Source organism: Natrix helvetica (assembly GCF_964273705.1).
Source record: "Natrix helvetica genome assembly, chromosome: Z".
Lineage (NCBI taxonomy): Eukaryota > Metazoa > Chordata > Lepidosauria > Squamata > Natricidae > Natrix > Natrix helvetica.
Genome location: NC_138554.1, coordinates 3,412,073 through 3,429,241, shown reverse-complemented (window position 1 = coordinate 3,429,241; position 17,169 = coordinate 3,412,073). Strand labels below are relative to the sequence as shown.

General features: G+C 46.5%; 1 protein-coding gene across 2 annotated transcripts in view; it reads left to right on the top strand.

The window, feature by feature from the left end:
* LOC309381611 (E3 ubiquitin-protein ligase RNF31-like) overlaps positions 1-17,169 on the top strand; it is a 47,749-nt gene that overhangs the window by 14,018 nt on the left and 16,562 nt on the right. For both annotated transcript variants that reach the window (XM_081932791.1, XM_081932790.1), the window contains exons 7-13: positions 1,780-1,975; positions 4,385-4,772; positions 6,827-7,105; positions 8,506-8,769; positions 9,895-10,077; positions 10,706-10,915; positions 14,763-14,936. In XM_081932791.1, the coding sequence (XP_081788917.1) occupies positions 1,780-1,975; positions 4,385-4,772; positions 6,827-7,105; positions 8,506-8,769; positions 9,895-10,077; positions 10,706-10,915; positions 14,763-14,936 (1,694 nt within the window). The remainder of the gene's footprint in view (positions 1-1,779; positions 1,976-4,384; positions 4,773-6,826; positions 7,106-8,505; positions 8,770-9,894; positions 10,078-10,705; positions 10,916-14,762; positions 14,937-17,169) is intronic.

The window sequence follows — 17,169 nt, the reverse complement described above, 5'->3', positions numbered from 1 at the left end:
AAGTTCACGGAACGATTTATCTTTCTCGGCGACAAACCTTTTAGGCTCCATTTTGGTCGTAAGCCGAGGACTAGCTGTAAATCTTCGGATTAATCGAACTGACGATGAACCCAAAATTAATTTAATTTTAAAAAGAGCGAAGAAGAGCAGCTAAGAGGATTGCATTCCTGGAGACAACAATATAGGAAGAACGATTGCAGGATTTGGGTTTGACTAAGACTGGAGAAAAGATGGATTAGGGCAATCTTAGGGCAAGCAATCTTCCACAAAGAGAAGGGGTCAAATTATCCTCCAAAGCACATTCAGGCAGGACAAGAAGCGATAGATGGAAACTAAACAAGGAGAGAAGCACCCTGGAATTAAGAAGAAACTTCCTAAGAGTGAGGACAATTAACCAGTGGAACAGTTTGTCGCTAGAAGTTGTTGGTGTTTCATCACTGGAGGTTTTTAAGAAGAGACTGGACTGTCCCTTGTCTAAAATGTTATAGGTCTCCTGCTTGAGCAGCGGGCTGGACTAGAAGACCTCCGAGGTCCCTTCCAGCTCAATTTTGATTGATTGATTGATTGATAACTCGGGAATAAAATCTGCCTCTGATGTAGAGTTTTGAGACCTAAGCGGAACAAAATTTGAGAAAATTGTTGTCTCTCTCTCTCTCTCTCTCTCCCTCCCCCCTCTCCCTCTCTGTTTCTCCCTCCCTCTCTCCCCCTCCCTCTCTCTGTCTCTCTCTGCCTCTCTGTTATTCCCTCCCTTCCGCTCTCTCTCCCTCCCTCCTGTCTCTCCCCCTCCCTCCCTCCCCCTCTCTCTGCCACTCTCCCTCCCCCTCCCTCCCCCCTTTCCCTCCCTCCCCCCTCTCCCTCTCTCCCCCCTCTCTCCCTTCATCCCTCTCTCTGCCTCTCTCTCTCTTTCTCTCCCACTCTCTCTCCCCCCTCTGCCTCTCTGTTTCTCCCCCCCTCCATTTCTCTCTCTGCCTCTCTCTCTTTCTCTCCCTCCCTCTCTCTCTCTGCCTCTCTCTCTTTCTCTCCCTCCCTCTCTCTCTCTGCCTCTCTCTCTTTCTCTCCCTCCCTCTCCCTCCTCTGCCTCTCTGTTTCTACCTCCCTCCCTCTCTCTCTCTGCCTCTCTCTCTTTCTCTCCCTCCCTCTCCCCCCTCCCTCTCTCTGTCTCTCTCTGCCTCTCTGTTTCTCCCTCCTTCCCCCTCCCTCCCCTTCCCCTCCTCCCTCTCCCTCCCTCTCTCTCTCCCCCTCTCTCCCTCCCTCCCCCTCTCTCTTCCCCCTCCCTTCCGCTCTCCCTCCCCTCTCTCCCTCCCCCTCCCGCCCTCTCCCTCCTCCCTCCCTTCCGCTCTCCCTCCCTACCTCCCCGTCCCTCTCTCCCCCTCTCTCCCTCCCCGTCCCTCTCTCTCCCTCCATCCCTCTCTCTGCCTCTCTCTCTCTTTCTCTCCCACTCTCTCTCCCTCCTCTGCCTCTCTGTTTCACTCTCCCTCCATCTCTCTCTCTGCCTCTCTCTCTTTCACCCTCTCTCTCCCCCCTCTGCCTCTCTCTTTCTCTCCCTCCCTCTCTCCCCCCTCTGTCTCTCTGTCTCTCTCTGCCTCTCTGTTTCTCCCTCCCCTTCCCTCCTCCCTCTCCCTCCCTCTCTCCCTCCCTCCCCCTCCCTTTCTCTCCCTCTCTCTCTCCCCCCTCCCTGTTTCTCTTTCTTTCTCTGCCTCTCCGTTTCTCCCTCGCTCCCTCTCTTTCTCTCTCTCTCCTTCCCCCCCTCCTCCCCCCTCTCTTTTTCCCGGACTGCAGGGAATCTGCCTCCAGACACCTGCCTGCTCTGCGGTTTAGAAGCCCCGTCTCAGCACTGCGCGGCTTGCAACCAGAGTTTGTGTCCTAACTGCGATTGGCTGTTTCATAAGCATCCTTCCCGGATGCATCACCATCGGGTGCCGGCCAAGAACCCTAGCAGAGCGTGGCAGAGTCCTCCACCGCCCCCCAACCCCAGGTATCTGTTGTGATGGAGGCTTCCCAAGGGCCTGAAGCAAACTCCTTGTCCCGACCAAACCCCCTTTTAGTCTTTCGAGGGAGGATTTACGGTCACAGACCTTCTCTGTTCAACTTGGCAAGGAGCCTCGGAGAATCCCGAACCAATGAAGAGAACTTCATTGGCCTCCTGCAAACTCCACTCCCCGGGCGCTCCCTCTTTTATTTCCTCTGAGAGGGGCCATTCATCGTCCGCTTGTGGCCTTACTCCCAAGTCGACCCTTGTTCCCAGTGACGTGCAGTCAGGTGAGGCAAGTGACGCATAGCCTCACCACTCTCATCATGAAAAAAAAAAAAAGTAAAAGGAAAAAGCTGAGCTAGTTGCTGCCTCACCGTGGATGACTCTGCTTAACCGCACTGGTGCTCTCCCTCCCCAAGTGTAGTGACTTCCTCCCCAGGCCCCCATTCATTTCTCTCTCACACACACACAGCTGGATAAAACTATATAAAAATCTAGCCCAGCTTCACTGATTACAAGTTTGAAAAGGCAACGTGGCTCCACCTGCAATCAAACTACACTTGGGGAGGGAGAGCACAAGCGAGCACTGAGGAGACCACAGGAGGAGGCAGGAAGCCAGGCAAAGAGCCATGCTGTAGTACACACACTTCCCCCCAGCCTCTTTCTTTTGGAAGGCTTGGCTCGGCTCCCCTCCGGCTTCTCTGCCTCTCCTCTCACCCCAGCCTGCCAGCAGGAGGTGGTGGGTGGGCTTTATTGTGTTCCAGGCATTTCCCACCCAGACAGCAGGCTGCATTTGCAATGGTGGAGGTGTTTGGGAAAGGCAGCAGGGGAATGGGGAGGGGGGGAATGGCAGAGGAGCTGCTTTCAAGCCAAGCCAATCCAACTTTTGTGTGTGGGGGGGTTTGTTTGAGAGTGAGTGAGAGAGGGAAGGGGTAGGAGAGATAGTCCAATCCAACTTCTGTGTGTGTGTGTGTGTGTGTGTGTGTGTGTGTGTGTTTGAGAGAGGGGGAGGAAGGGAGAGAGGGAGGAAGGAGGGGAAGGAGAAGAAAAAGAAAAAGAAAGAAGGAGCAAAGGAGAAAAACAAATGCTGTCGCTTTAAATTGGAACTGAGCATGCCTGGCTGTGGAATTCTGGGAGTCGAAGTCCACAAGTCTAAAAATATTTGAAACCCAGCACTGTGTCAGTGCCTCACCAGTCATAAACCTCACCGCACGTCACTGCTTGTTCCTTAGCTGTTCCCTTTGTCTGGCAACTCTGCGCATGCGCACACTGGGAACAGGCTCCAGCTGTTCTTCTGCCTCACGGATGTCGGACTCCGAAGGCAGCTGATAACTGGCATACGGCCCTGGCCCCCTCTCTGCCTCCGACGCAGAGCCCTCCTCCAAGCCTTCCCCAGACTCCAGGAATGGCCCGGGTTCCTCCCCAACCTCCTTAATGTCCCAATCTGCGGCCAGCTCCTCTGGCTACTGGCGGGCCACAACAGTACCTTTTTGGGTGCAAGTCTCCCCACAGGAAAATGGTTTCCACTTCCTGATGTTTGGATCCAAAGCAAACCACCCCTCCATTTTTCCCTCTGGTGGAATTGTTTCCCTCTGTCCCGTCCCCCCCCAAATTAATCTGAGATACAGGTAGTCTTAATGACCCTAATGGGGGCCAAAGGGTGAGCGAGTGGCGAGCGATTTTACGACGTGGCAGTGAAGGGAACGGCTGCGGTCGTTAAGTGAATCAGGTGGCCGTTAAGCGAATCCGGCTTTCCCCCGTTGACTTGGCTTGGCAGGAAAGGTCACAAATGACAATTGCAGGGCGACCATCGGTTGCCGGGCGCCCAAATCTTGATCAGGCGACATGACCTTGCGGATGGTCGTAAGCGTGAGGAGAAGTTTCAAGTGGCTTTTCCCAGTGCCGCTGTAACTTTGGTCGCTAAGCGAATGGTTGTAAGTCGAGGCCCACCTGAATGCATCAGCTCATCATCTTTTAACGACCCCATAATCCCTTGCGGGGTGGAGTCTGAGCAGTTGAATGGAGCTGAGTGTTTACTGGCCGGATGCCATTCCCTGTCGCCAATGCGGAGTTATATTCAGCAGATATATTCTCATTGTGCCCAGAGAGAGAAATGTCAGCCTCTACCTAGGATCGAACTCACAGTCTTCTGATTGTGAGGCAAGAGCTCTACCTCTAGGCCACTGCACCAGCTCTAACCATAGGATCGTCATCTTTTAATGACCCCATAATCCCTTGCGGGGCTGGAGTCTGGCCCACTGAATGGAGCTGAGTGTTTCCTGGCCGGAGGCTTTTCCTGTCACCGATGCGGAGTTTTATTCGGCAGATACATTCTCATTGTGCCCAGAATTTATGAGTGTATTGGTTAGTCACTTGTGATTCATACAGCGTTGGGTTCTTGTCTCTTTGCAGCCTCTGTAGCATCCCCTCGGAAACGACTTCCCTGCGACCCCCCAGCCTCCCCCCGCTCTCATCCTCCCGCCCCATCCCCAGTCCGCGTCCACCCTGGCGGTGCGCAGCTTGTCAGAAGAACAACGAGGCCTCCTCCATTCTCTGCACCAATTGCGACCGGCCTCGGGGGTGCAAGACCCCCCAGAACCTCGGCCTGGACGACGAACTGACCAGCCCGGGCCAGCTGGCCAGAGGACGCTGGTCCTGTCAAAGCTGCACCTTTGAGAATGAGTCGGCCACAGTCCTGTGCGCCGTCTGCGAGAGGCCGCGCCTAGCTGGGAGACCGGGCACCGGCGATGCCAAGCCCCTGATAGCCTGGGGGGAAGAGAGCGGATCCCAGCAGGAAGATGTGAGTATGGGGGGGAGCTTCCAAGAGGAAGCGGTTTCTAACACAGGACTAGAATTCACTGTCGCCTGGTGGTTGGCCCAAAAAACACCCAGAGGGTGTTTGTGCCTAAGGCGGGACTAGAACTCGCCAACTCCTGGTGATTGGCTCAAAGTCAGTCAGATAGCTTTGATGCCTAAGGCAGGACTAGAACTCACTGACTCCTGGTGATTGGCCCAAAGTCACCCAACTAGCTTTCCTGCCTAAAGCTGGACTAGAACTCACTGTCTCCTGGTGATTGGCCTAAAGTCACCTAGATAATTTTCTTGCCTAAGGCAGGACTAGAACTCCCAGTCTCCTGCTGATTGGCCAAAGTCACTCAGAGTTTTGATGCCTAAGGCAGGACTAGAACTCCCAGTCTCCTGGTGATTGGTCCAAAGTCACTCATAGTTTTGATGCCTAAGGCAGGACTAGAACTCCCAGTCTCCTGGTTATTGGTCCAAAGTCACTCATAGTTTTGATGCCTAAGGCAGGACTAGAACTCCCAGTCTCCTGGTGATTGGTCCAAAGTCACTCAGAGTTTTGATGCCTAAGGCAGGACTAGAACTCCCAGTCTCCTGGTGATTGGCCCAAAGTCACTCAGAGTTTTGATGCCTAAGGCAGGACTAGAACTCCCAGTCTCCTGGTGATTGGTCCAAAGTCACTCATAGTTTTGATGGCTAAGGCAGGACTAGAACTCTCAGTCTCCTGGTGATTGGTCCAAAGTCACTCATAGTTTTGATGGCTAAGGCAGGACTAGAACTCTCAGTCTCCTGGTGATTGGTCCAAAGTCACTCATAGTTTTGATGGCTAAGGCAGGACTAGAACTCCCAGTCTCCTGGTGATTGGTCCAAAGTCACTCATAGTTTTGATGGCTAAGGCAGGACTAGAACTCTCAGTCTCCTGGTGATTGGTCCAAAGTCACTCATAGTTTTGATGGCTAAGGCAGGACTAGAACTCTCAGTCTCCTGGTGATTGGTCCAAAGTCACTCATAGTTTTGATGCCTAAGGCAGGACTAGAACTCCCAGTCTCCTGATTGGCCCAAAGTCACTCAGAGTTTTGATGCCTAAGGCAGGACTAGAACTCCCAGTCTCCTGGATATTGGCCCAAAATCACTCATGGTTTTGATGCCTAAGGCAGGACTAGAACTCCCAGTCTCCTGATTGGCCCAAAGTCCCTCATAGTTTTGATGCCTAAGGCAGGACTAGAACTCCCAGTCTCCTGATTGGCCCAAAGTCACTCAGAGTGTTGATGCCTAAGGCAGGACTAGAACTCCCAGTCTCCTGCTGATTGGCCCAAAGTCACTCAGAGTTTTGATGCCTAAGGTAGGACTAGAACTCCCAGTCTCCTGATTGGCCCAAAGTCACTCATAGTTTTGATGCCTAAGGCTGGACTAGAACTCCCAGTCTCCTGGTTATTGGCCCAAAGTCACTCATAGTTTTGATGCCTAAGGCAGGACTAGAACTCCCAGTCTCCTGCTGATTGGCCCAAAGTCACTCAGAGTTTTGATGCCTAAGGCAGGACTAGAACTCCAGTCTCCTGCTGATTGGCCCAAAGTCACTCATAGTTTTGATGCCTAAGGCAGGACTAGAACTCCCAGTCTCCTGGTGATTGGTCCAAACTCACCCAGCCGGCTTTCATGCCTAAGATCGGACATTGAGACCCAACACGGCTAAGACTGCTACGGGCAAGAGATTGGGACTACGTGTGATTTATGATGTCTCTTCTTGGTCATGTCCGATCTTCGCCATGCCTCGTCTCGATGTCAGATTGAATGCCAGCTGTAGTGGGAATTGTAGTTCCGCTTCTGGGTGGCGCTATCTTTTGGGGCTGCTCCCGATGTCTCATTTTTGCCAGGCCTAATCCGCAATGTCTTCTCTGACCTCGGCCCGTTTTTGATGTCACTTTTTCCCCGTCCCCGTTCTCGACGTCCGATCTTTGCCGCGCCTGATCCCGAATTTTATCCGTGCCCGGTCTGGCACCCCCGGCGCTCATCTTCATCCCGGATGGCCCCCCGCCACCTTCTCTCTTCCCGCAGGCCCCCAGCTGGCAGTGTGAACACTGCACTTTCCGCAACAGCGGCGGCGGACGGATCTGCGAGGTGTGCCACTGCACCAGCCTGCACGGCGATCCCCAGCCCTCCCACCTCGCCGGGACGGAGAAAGAGGAGGTGGGCAGGCTGAAGCGAGAGGTGGTGGAAGCCCCCGGGGAGCCCCAGGGTCTGTGTCGAGCCCCGTCAGCCTCGCCCGAGGAGGTGGAGCGTCAGAGGCAGGAGAAGCTGCGGGACGACGGGCAGAAAATGGTGGCCCTGATCAGGGTGAGTTCTCCCCGCACCGCCAATCAGTTCTGTATGCGTCTCCTTCAATTGTAGCCCCCGGCGGTTGTGGGAATTGTAGTTCGACTCCTGGGCGTGTTATCTTTGGGGGTCCGGGGGCCTTAGGATATATCGGAAGCCTGCCCGAGCTCTTTTCTTTTTGTCTCGTACACAGATATTTTGGGTGTGTGTGTGTGTGTCTATATCGGTGGTATAATCTACATTTTTTTACGACCGGTTCTGTGAGCGTGGCTTGGTGGTGGTGGGGTCATGGGACTGGGTGGGTGTGGCCATGTAAGTCGTGTAACTGGGGGATTAAAGGACAGAAACTCAGAATGTGCCGCTGGAGCAGGGTTGGACTAGATGACCTCCAGGTCCCTTCCAGCCCTGGATTATCCTCTGAAGCTGCGTCTAGTGCCAGGTTGGTAGTCCTTCTTTCTTTCCTCTCCTTTTTCCCTCCCTCCCTTTCTTTCTTCCTTCTTTCTTCCTCCCTCCCTTCCTTCTTTCTTCCTCCCTCCCTTCTTTCTTCCTTCCTCCCTCCCTCCCTTCTTTCTTTCTTTTTCTTTCTTTCTCCCTTCTTTCTTTCTTTCTCTCTATTCCTTCTTTCTTTCTTTCTCTCTCCCTTCCTTCCTTCTTTCTTTCTCTTTCTTTCTCCCTTTCTTCCTTCTTTCTTTCTCCCTCCCTCCCTCCCTTCTTTCTTTCTTTTTCTTTCTTCCTCCCTCCCTTCTTTCTTTCTTTTTCTTTCTTTCTCCCTTCCTTCTTTCTTTCTTTCTTTCTCTCTCTCTCCCTTCCTTCTTTCTTTCTCTCTCCCTCCCTTCCTTCTTTCTTTCTCTTTCTCCCTTTCTTCCTTCTTTCTTTTTCTTTCTTTCTTTCTTTCTTTCTTTCTTTCTTTCTTTCTTTCTTTCTCCCTCCCTCCTTTCTTTCTTTCTTTTTCTTTCTTTCTCCCTTCCTTCTCTCTCCCTCCTTCCTTCCTTCCTTTCTCTTTCTTTCTTTCTCCCTTCCTCCCTTCCTTCCCTAAAAGAGGAGCGACAGGGGAGGGGAGTTTGCAGGAGCTTCATTAGTTTGGAGACTCTCCGAGACTCCTTGCCAAGTTTTACAGAATTCACAATCAATTAATAAAAAGGTTTTTTTTGTCGGGACAAGGTGTTTGCTTCATGCTCTTGGGAAGCCTCGGTCAGAACAGAACTTTTGCAGAGGCCCACCCGCCCAGAGTCATCACGGACTCTCCGTGCATGTCAGTTCCGAACCGCTAGCGAAGATAAGAGAAAACCATGACTGATGAAACCGTTGTCAGCGAAGGACTGCCTACAACTCATTGTCCTTCCGGCCAATATAGTTGCTGACCAACTTTGGAGTCCTCCCTCTGTCATCAAAGGCCCTGGCTTTGTCTTTTGGCCCCACAGGAGGCGGAAAGCGTGGGCGTGGCCCCCGAAATGGTGGCGGCCGCCTTGTGCTACTCGGGAGCCGAGCTGCCCCTGGCCTGGCTGAAATCGGAGCTGCCCTGCGTCCTGGAAGGGATGGCGGAAGTGGCCACTCAGCGAGGCGAGGAGGACCCCGGCGGTGGGCTGGGTGCCATAACCCTCCAGGAAGTCCAAACCGCCTGGGTGGCCAGCCTGGGCGACGTAGATGACGCCGTCGGTCGATGCCTCAGTGCCCGTCGGAGCAAGGTGAGTCTGGACAAAACGTATGGGAAATCAGAATAATAGTGTCAAACCTTGGCCACTTTAGGACGGGTGGACTTCAACTCCCAGAATTCCCCAGAAAGCAGTTTTCCATTTAATTGTCAAGCCATCTACCCCAACTTTAACTAATAGGATAGGGAATGGGAGGGGAGAACAGAAGAGAAGAGGGTAGAACAAGAAGCAATGGGTGGAAACTAATCAAGGAGAGAAGCAACTTAGAACTGAGGAGAAATTTCCTGACAGTGAGAACAATTAATCAGTGGAACAGAAGTTGCCTCCAGAAGTTGTGAATGCCCCAACACTGGAAGTCTTGAAGAAGATGTTGGATAGCCATTTGTCTGGAACTGTATAGGGTTTCCTGCCTAGGCAGGGGGTTGGACTAGAAGACCTCCAAGGTCCCTTCCAACTCTACTATTGTATTGAGAAGAAAAGAGAGAATGCAATGGAATGCAATAGAATAGAATAGACTAGAATAGAATAGGAATAGGAATAGGAATAGGATAGGATAGAATAACAGGGTTGAAAGGGACGTTGGAGGTCTTCTAGTCCAACCCCCTGCCTAGGCAGGAAACCCTACTACACCTCTTCAGACAAATGGCTCTCCAACATCTCCTTAAAGACTTCCAGTGTTGGAGTATTCACAACTTCTGGAGGCAACTTCTGTTCCACTGATTAATTGTTCTCACTGTCAGGAAATTTCTCCTCAGTTCTAAGTTGCTTCTCTCCTTGATTAGTTTCCACCCATTGCTTCTTGTTCTATTCTCAGGTGCTTTGGAGAATAGCTTGACTCCCTCTTCTTAGGGGCAACCCCTGAGATATTGGAACACTGCTATCATGTCTCCCCTAGTCCTTCTTTCTCTTAAGCTAGACATACCCAGTTCCTGCAACCGTTCTTCATATGTTTTAGCCTCCAGTCCCCTAATCCTCTTTGTTGCTCTTCTCTGCACTCTTTCTAGAGTCTCCACATCTTTTCTACATCGTGGCGACCAAAACTGAATGCAGTACTCAGTATATATCAGATTTATTTTTGAAAGGGGAGGATAACCAGGGTCAGATCCTGCTTATGGTTTGGTTCTGGGAAGGTAACGTCAGACTTTGTTCGCTCCACAGGTGACGGAGTTGAAGTCCCTGGGCTTTGAGGAGCGGGGCCCTGTCTTACAGGCCCTGTACGAGAACAACGGCGATTTATGGCGGGCCCTGGTGCAGCTGCAGCGGGCCCGCCTGGCACCTTTTCACAAGCGGCTGTGGGAGAGCGAAGACCCTCCGGTGGATTTCCAGACCGCCGACCGACAGGTGAGCGAGAGAGGAAGGGAAATGCGTCCCGGCAGCGGCCAGCAGAGCTGGCAGCAGATTCGGACAGTGAGGAGGTTGGGGAGGAACCTGGGCCAGTCCTGGAGTCTGGGGAAGGCTTGGACGAGGGCTCTGTGTCGGAGGCAGAGAGGGGGCCAGGGCCGTCTGACAGTTATCAGCTACCTTCGGAGTCATCAGTGAGGCAGAAGAACAGCTGGAACCTGTTCCCAGTGTGCGCATGCGCAGAGTTGCCAGACAAAGGGAACAGCTAAGGAACAAGGGTCGACTTGGAAGCAAGCGGACGATGAATGGCCCCTCTCAGAGGAAATAAAAGAGGGAGCGCCAGGGGAGTGGAGTTTGCAGGAGACCATTCGTTCATTCCTGCATTCTTGCCAAGTATTGTGGCGTCTGAAAGATATCGGCCTGGCCACTCTCCAATATCTTGAAAGACTGTGGGAGAGGAAAGACTTTGCGGGAGAGGAATTCACTGTCAATTAAATCAAAGGGGTTTATCGGGACGAGGACTCGGCTTCGTGCTGCTGGGGACGCCGTGGTCAGAACAGGAAGGGATCTCTATCCAGAGATCCAATGTGAGTTACCACTGATCATTTCTCATCTTGTTCCTCACCAGGCGCTGTTGCGTCGTCTCCTGGCCTCTCTGTCTTTGCCCAGCTGGGGCCGGGCCGAGCTGGTGGTCTCATTGATGCTGGAGCAGCCAAATGAAGGCTGGGAGCTCTCAGACATCGTGGAAGCCGTCAAGGCCTCCCCGAACCGCGACTTCATCAAACGCTTGCTCAGCTGGGAGTGCGCCGTCTGCAGCCTGGCCTTGCCGCGGAACAAGGTACCAACGTGCGCCTTTCTTCCATAGCGGGTGTCAACTCATAAATTTGCCATGGTGAGCAAAGGGTGGGGGGGGAGGGGTGCACCTCATTGGGGAATGTGATTTATGACACAGACGGAGGGGAGGGAAGGAACAGGGGTAAAGTTCAGCTACAATTCAAATGAGGCTCAGATCTGACCGCAATAGGGTATTGCCAAAATAGTGCTCCTAATAAATGACTGGTTTTCCTTTGAAACTTGGCTTGAGACTCATGAATCAATTAGAGCATCTTTCGGAAACCTGACAGCGGGGCTGGTTGACTGCGTCCAACCCGTCATTACATTTTGGTCGCCACAATGTAAAAAAAAAAGAGGTTCAGATTCTAGAACGGTGATGGTGAACCTTTTTCTTAGGACGTGCCAAAATTGCGCTATCACGCACGCATGCCCACTCAATCTCCCCGCCCACCTGTGCACGCGCATGTGACCCCCCCCCCCAGGCTCTGAAGTCTTTCCTGAAGCCTGGGGAGAGCCAAAATGCTCCCCCCCCCCCCCCCGCAGCTCTCCATAAGGGCGGAAAATCAGATGGCCGGCACATATGAGTTGACGGCTGGCATGCCACCAAATATGGCTCCCCGTGCCACCTGTGGCACACGTGCCATAGATTCGCCATCACTGCTGTAGAAAGAGTGCAGAGAAGAGCAACCAAGAGGATTAGGGGACTGGAGGCTAAAACATACGAGGAACGGTTGCAGGAACTGGGTATGTCTAGTTTAATGAAAAGAAGGACCAGGGGAGACATGATAGCAGTCTTCCAATATCTCAGGGGTTGCCACAAAGAGGAGTGAGTCAAGCTATTCTCCAAAGCACCTGAGGGTAGAACAAGAAGCAATGGGTGGAAACTAATCAAGGAGAGAAGCAACTTAGAACTGAGGGGAAACTTCCTGACAGTGAGAACAATGAATCAGTGGAACAGAAGTTGCCTCCAGAAGTTGTGAATGCCCCAACACTGGAAGTCTTTAAGAAGATGTTGGATAGCCATTTGTCTGAAACGGTAGAGGGTTTCCTGCCTAGGCAGGGGGTTGGACTAGAAGACCTCCAAGGTCCCTTCTAACCCTGCTTATTCTATGCTATGCTATGCTATTCTTTCCATTCTGTACTCCTCCCTTCCATATTTTCTTTTCTATTCTATTCTATTCTCTTCAACTTATTCCATTCTATTCTATTTTCTTTAACCTATTCTATTCCATTCCGTTCCATTTTATCCTATTCCTATATTCTATTTTATTGTGTTCTTTGTTCTCTCTCTATCCTGTTTTTTATTCTCTATTCTGTTCTTTATTCATCTGTTCCGTGTTCTCTATTCCATTCCATTCCATATTTTCTCTTCTCTTCTCTTCAACTTATTCCATTCTATTCTATTTTCTTCAACCTATTCTATTCCATTCCATTCCATTTTATTCTATTCCTATATCCTATTTTATTGTGTTCTATTCTTTTTTCTCTCTCTATCCTGTTTTTTTATTCTCTATTCTGTTCTTTATTCACCTGTTCCATGTTCTCTACTCCATTCCATTCCATATTTTCTATTCTCTTTTCTTCAACTTATTCCATTCTATTCTATTTTCTTCAACCTATTCTATTCTATTCTGTTCCATTTTATTCTATTCCTATATTCTATTTTATTGTGTTCTCTTCTTTTTTCTCTCTCTATTCTTTTTTATTCTCTATTCTGTTCTTTATTCATCTGTTCCGTGTTCTCTATTCCATTCCATTCCATATTTTCTCTTCTCTTCTCTTCTCTTCAACTTATTCCATTCTGTTCTATTTTCTTCAACCTATTCTATTCCATTCCATTCCATTTTATTCTATTCCTATATCCTATTTTATTGTGTTCTATTCTTTTTTCTCTCTCTATCCTGTTTTTTTATTCTCTATTCTGTTCTTTATTCACCTGTTCCATGTTCTCTACTCCATTCCATTCCATATTTTCTATTCTCTTTTCTTCAACTTATTCCATTCTATTCTATTTTCTTCAACCTATTCTATTCTATTCTGTTCCATTTTATTCTATTCCTATATTCTATTTTATTGTGTTCTATTCTTTTTTCTCTCTCTATCCTGTTTTTTTATTCTCTATTCTGTTCTTTATTCACCTGTTCCATGTTCTCTACTCCATTCCATTCCATATTTTCTATTCTCTTTTCTTCAACTTATTCCATTCTATTCTATTTTCTTCAACCTATTCTATTCTATTCTGTTCCATTTTATTCTATTCCTATATTCTATTTTATTGTGTTCTCTTCTTTTTTCTCTCTCTATTCTTTTTTATTCTCTATTCTGTTCTTTATTCATCTGTTCCGTGTTCTCTATTCCATTCCATTCCATATTTTCTCTTCTCTTCTCTTCTCTTCAACTTATTCCATTCCATTCTATTTTCTTCAACCTATTCTATTCCATTCCATTCCATTTTATTCTATTCCTATATCCTATTTTATTGTGTTCTATTCTTTTTTCTCTCTCTATCCTGTTTTTTTATTCTCTATTCTGTTCTTTATTCACCTGTTCCATGTTCTCTACTCCATTCCATTCCATATTTTCTATTCTCTTTTCTTCAACTTATTCCATTCTATTCTATTTTCTTCAACCTATTCTATTCTATTCTGTTCCATTTTATTCTATTCCTATATTCTATTTTATTGTGTTCTCTTCTTTTTTCTCTCTCTATTCTTTTTTATTCTCTATTCTGTTCTTTATTCATCTGTTCCGTGTTCTCTATTCCATTCCATTCCATATTTTCTCTTCTCTTCTCTTCAACTTATTCCATTCTGTTCTATTTTCTTCAACCTATTCTATTCCATTCCATTCCATTTTATTCTATTCCTATATTCTATTTTATTGTGTTCTATTCTTTGTTCTCTCTCTATCCTGTTTTTATTCTCTATGCTGTTCTTTATTCACCTGTTCCATGTTCTCTACTCAATTCCATTCCATATTTTCTCTTCTCTTCTCTTCAACTTATTCCATTCTATTCTATTTTCTTCAACCTATTCTATTCCATTCCATTCCATTTTATTCTATTCCTATATCCTATTTTATTGTGTTCTATTCTTTTTTCTCTCTCTCTCCTGTTTTTTATTCTCTATTCTGTTCTTTATTCATCTGTTCCGTGTTCTCTATTCCATTCCATTCCATATTTTCTCTTCTCTTCTCTTCAACTTATTCCATTCTATTCTATTTTCTTCAACCTATTCTATTCCATTCCATTCCATTTTATTCTATTCCTCTATTCTATTTTATTGTGTTCCATTCTTTTTTCTCTCTCTATTCTGTTCTTTATTCTCTATTCTGTTCTTTATTCACCTGTTCCGTGTTCTCTACTCAATTCCATTCCATATTTTCTCTTCTCTTCTCTTCAACTTATTCCATTCTATTCTATTTTCTTCAACCTATTCTATTCCATTCCATTCCATTTTATTCTATTCCTCTATTCTATTTTATTGTGTTCCATTCTTTTTTCTCTCTCTATTCTGTTCTTTATTCTCTATTCTGTTCTTTATTCACCTGTTCCGTGTTCTCTATTCCATTCCATTCCATATTTTCTCTTCTTTTCTCTTCAACTTATTCCATTCTATTCTATTTTCTTCAACCTATTCTATTCCATTCCATTCCATTTTATTCTATTCCTCTATTCTATTTTATTGTGTTCCATTCTTTTTTCTCTCTCTATTCTGTTCTTTATTCTCTATTCTGTTCTTTATTCACCTGTTCCGTGTTCTCTATTCCATTCCATTCAATTCCATATTTTCTACTTTACTCTACAAGGTCCCTTCCAACTCTTTTAATCTGTTCAGTCCTTCTCTTTTCAGATGCAGTCACTGACCTCGTGCGAGTGTACGATTTGTCCAGAGTGTTTCGCTTTGCACTTCACCATCGCCGTAAAGGAGAAGCACATCACGGATTTGGTCTGTCCAGCTTGCTCCGAGCCGGAGATCAGCGATGAGACCGAACTTCTAAATTATTTCTCTACTCTTGATATCCAGGTGATGTTTCTCCCTTGGTCTTGATTTGGGGCCCGTCTGTTTTTATTTTATTTTTAAACAGTTTATTTATGTTTTTTTTTTCTCCTTAACATCCATAAGTGCTTTATGAACAGAGTATTGTCTGGGTCAATTTCCTAACATAATAGTATATGATATAATAATATATTAAACGTAAGACACACAGAATAGTATTTTTTTTCTTTTCTTTTGCTTGAGTATCTTTTTTTTTATTTTAAATACAAGTAACACAAACATCATCTAGAAAAAATACAAACATCACATACAAAAAAATAAATACAAATATTACAGTACCCCCCTCCCCTAAATGGAGACCATTTTTATTACTTATATTTCTTCTTCTATAACACCTAAAGAATCTATATATACATAAAAATGGCTCTGTCTGTGTGTGTGCGTGTGTTCCAGCATAACTCTGGAACGCCTCGAGCATTTTCAACCAAACTTGGTACACAGATGATTTACTCTCTGGAAACAAATACTGTGGGGGTAAGACACCCGTAACACCCCTCGTGGGGGGTGGTGGTGTTCTGTTAAGATACAGCCTGTTGTGCTTTAAAATGTACTGCCATAAAATGGCTTCTACTGTACTGCCATAAGATGGCTTCTACCGTACAGCGCAGTGGAGTTGCCATGGTAACAGCTTCCCAGTACTCCATAAGGGGGCTCCCTCTGGTAAGTGGGAAAATCCAACATTAAAGATTACACTTGGTCCAGACATTTCCCCCCTATAAATAAATATACGGGCAATGCTTGTTTTATCGACTAGTATTAAATATATATATTCCCTTTATCGTATTTTGCCTAACAAATATTTCTTTCTTATAATCGATGTGTTGCTTTAACGCTTTTTCTCACCATGTATGCATTTTCGTCCAGTATTTGTTTACCTTTGCACATGTCCACCACATATGAGAGTATGTGCCCGATGTCTGATTAAATGTCCAACTTTTAAGTCTTACTGATGGTAAACGCCACCTATAAAACATTTTATACAAAATTTGCCTTAAATGCAGTTGCCATTGTCAATTTATAATTTCTATCCGAAAGTTTTTGCCATTTTGTCTAGTTTTATAGTATATCCCAAAAGATTTTTTGCCCCTACTATCATTGTTTTTTTCACCTGTTCATCTTCCGTTTTAAGGCTTAATAAAAAGCTGTATATTTTCTTTATTAACTTTTCATCTGTCGCTAATAACAGTCTATTTTTGATGTTCACATTTGTATTAGTGTGTGTGTGTGTGTGTATGTATGTGTATGTGTATATATATATATATATATATATATATATATATATATATATATATATATATATATATATATATATATATATATATATATATATATATATATAATATATATATATATATATATATGAAAATAGCACGAAAAAGGGGAGGAAAAAGGGAAGAGGAAAAAATGTAGAATAAAGGGAAAAAAGAAAACAGAAAGCATCAACTTTCTTTTGGGCATAATAGAATAACCTAATACACAGTGTCAAATTTTTACTTTTACATCTATGTATACATATATAAGCGAAATACCACTCGCGCATCATCACAAAATCTCCAGAACCGTAAAGCCTACAAACTTGAAATTTGGCACGTATGTTCCCCTCGGCTTCTAGGTGCTTGCTAAGAAAGGATATTTCGAAATGACCATCAGATCCTTAGTGTTTCTTATACAGTAATTAACATGCAATTAACAGTGCTACTCCCCCTCCCCACCTGAAAAGAATTCTGTTCCAACTGCCATTTACCTCACATTCCGTTACCTCAGTTCAAACTGGCAGATGTTCCACTCCTTCACTCAGGAGTGGTCTGGGGCTCCTTACAGTACTAAACGTCGGTCCCCCACCAAAATATCAACACCTTCCACTTACGGAACTACTTCCGGACTCAAGGTGGCGGGAGCAATGTCCCCTTATGTGTTTCAATCACTGACTACCACTGAGCCAATTTCTTCTGCATAGCCTGATCACATGGTTTTGTCATGAAGCATGGGTATCCTGCTAGTAATAATATGTACTGGCCACTCCCATAACGACAAACTTATCTAATCAGCAGGACCCAGAATCTAAGTTTCGTTTGTTTTCTGCCTCAAGCACAAAGTTCAGGAGAGGTTTCCAAGTGGAAATACAAACTAGACAGAAGTTCCTGTCTTTAGTTAGTTATTTTATTTATTTAAACAAATTGATTCAGCCGCCCAGCTTAAG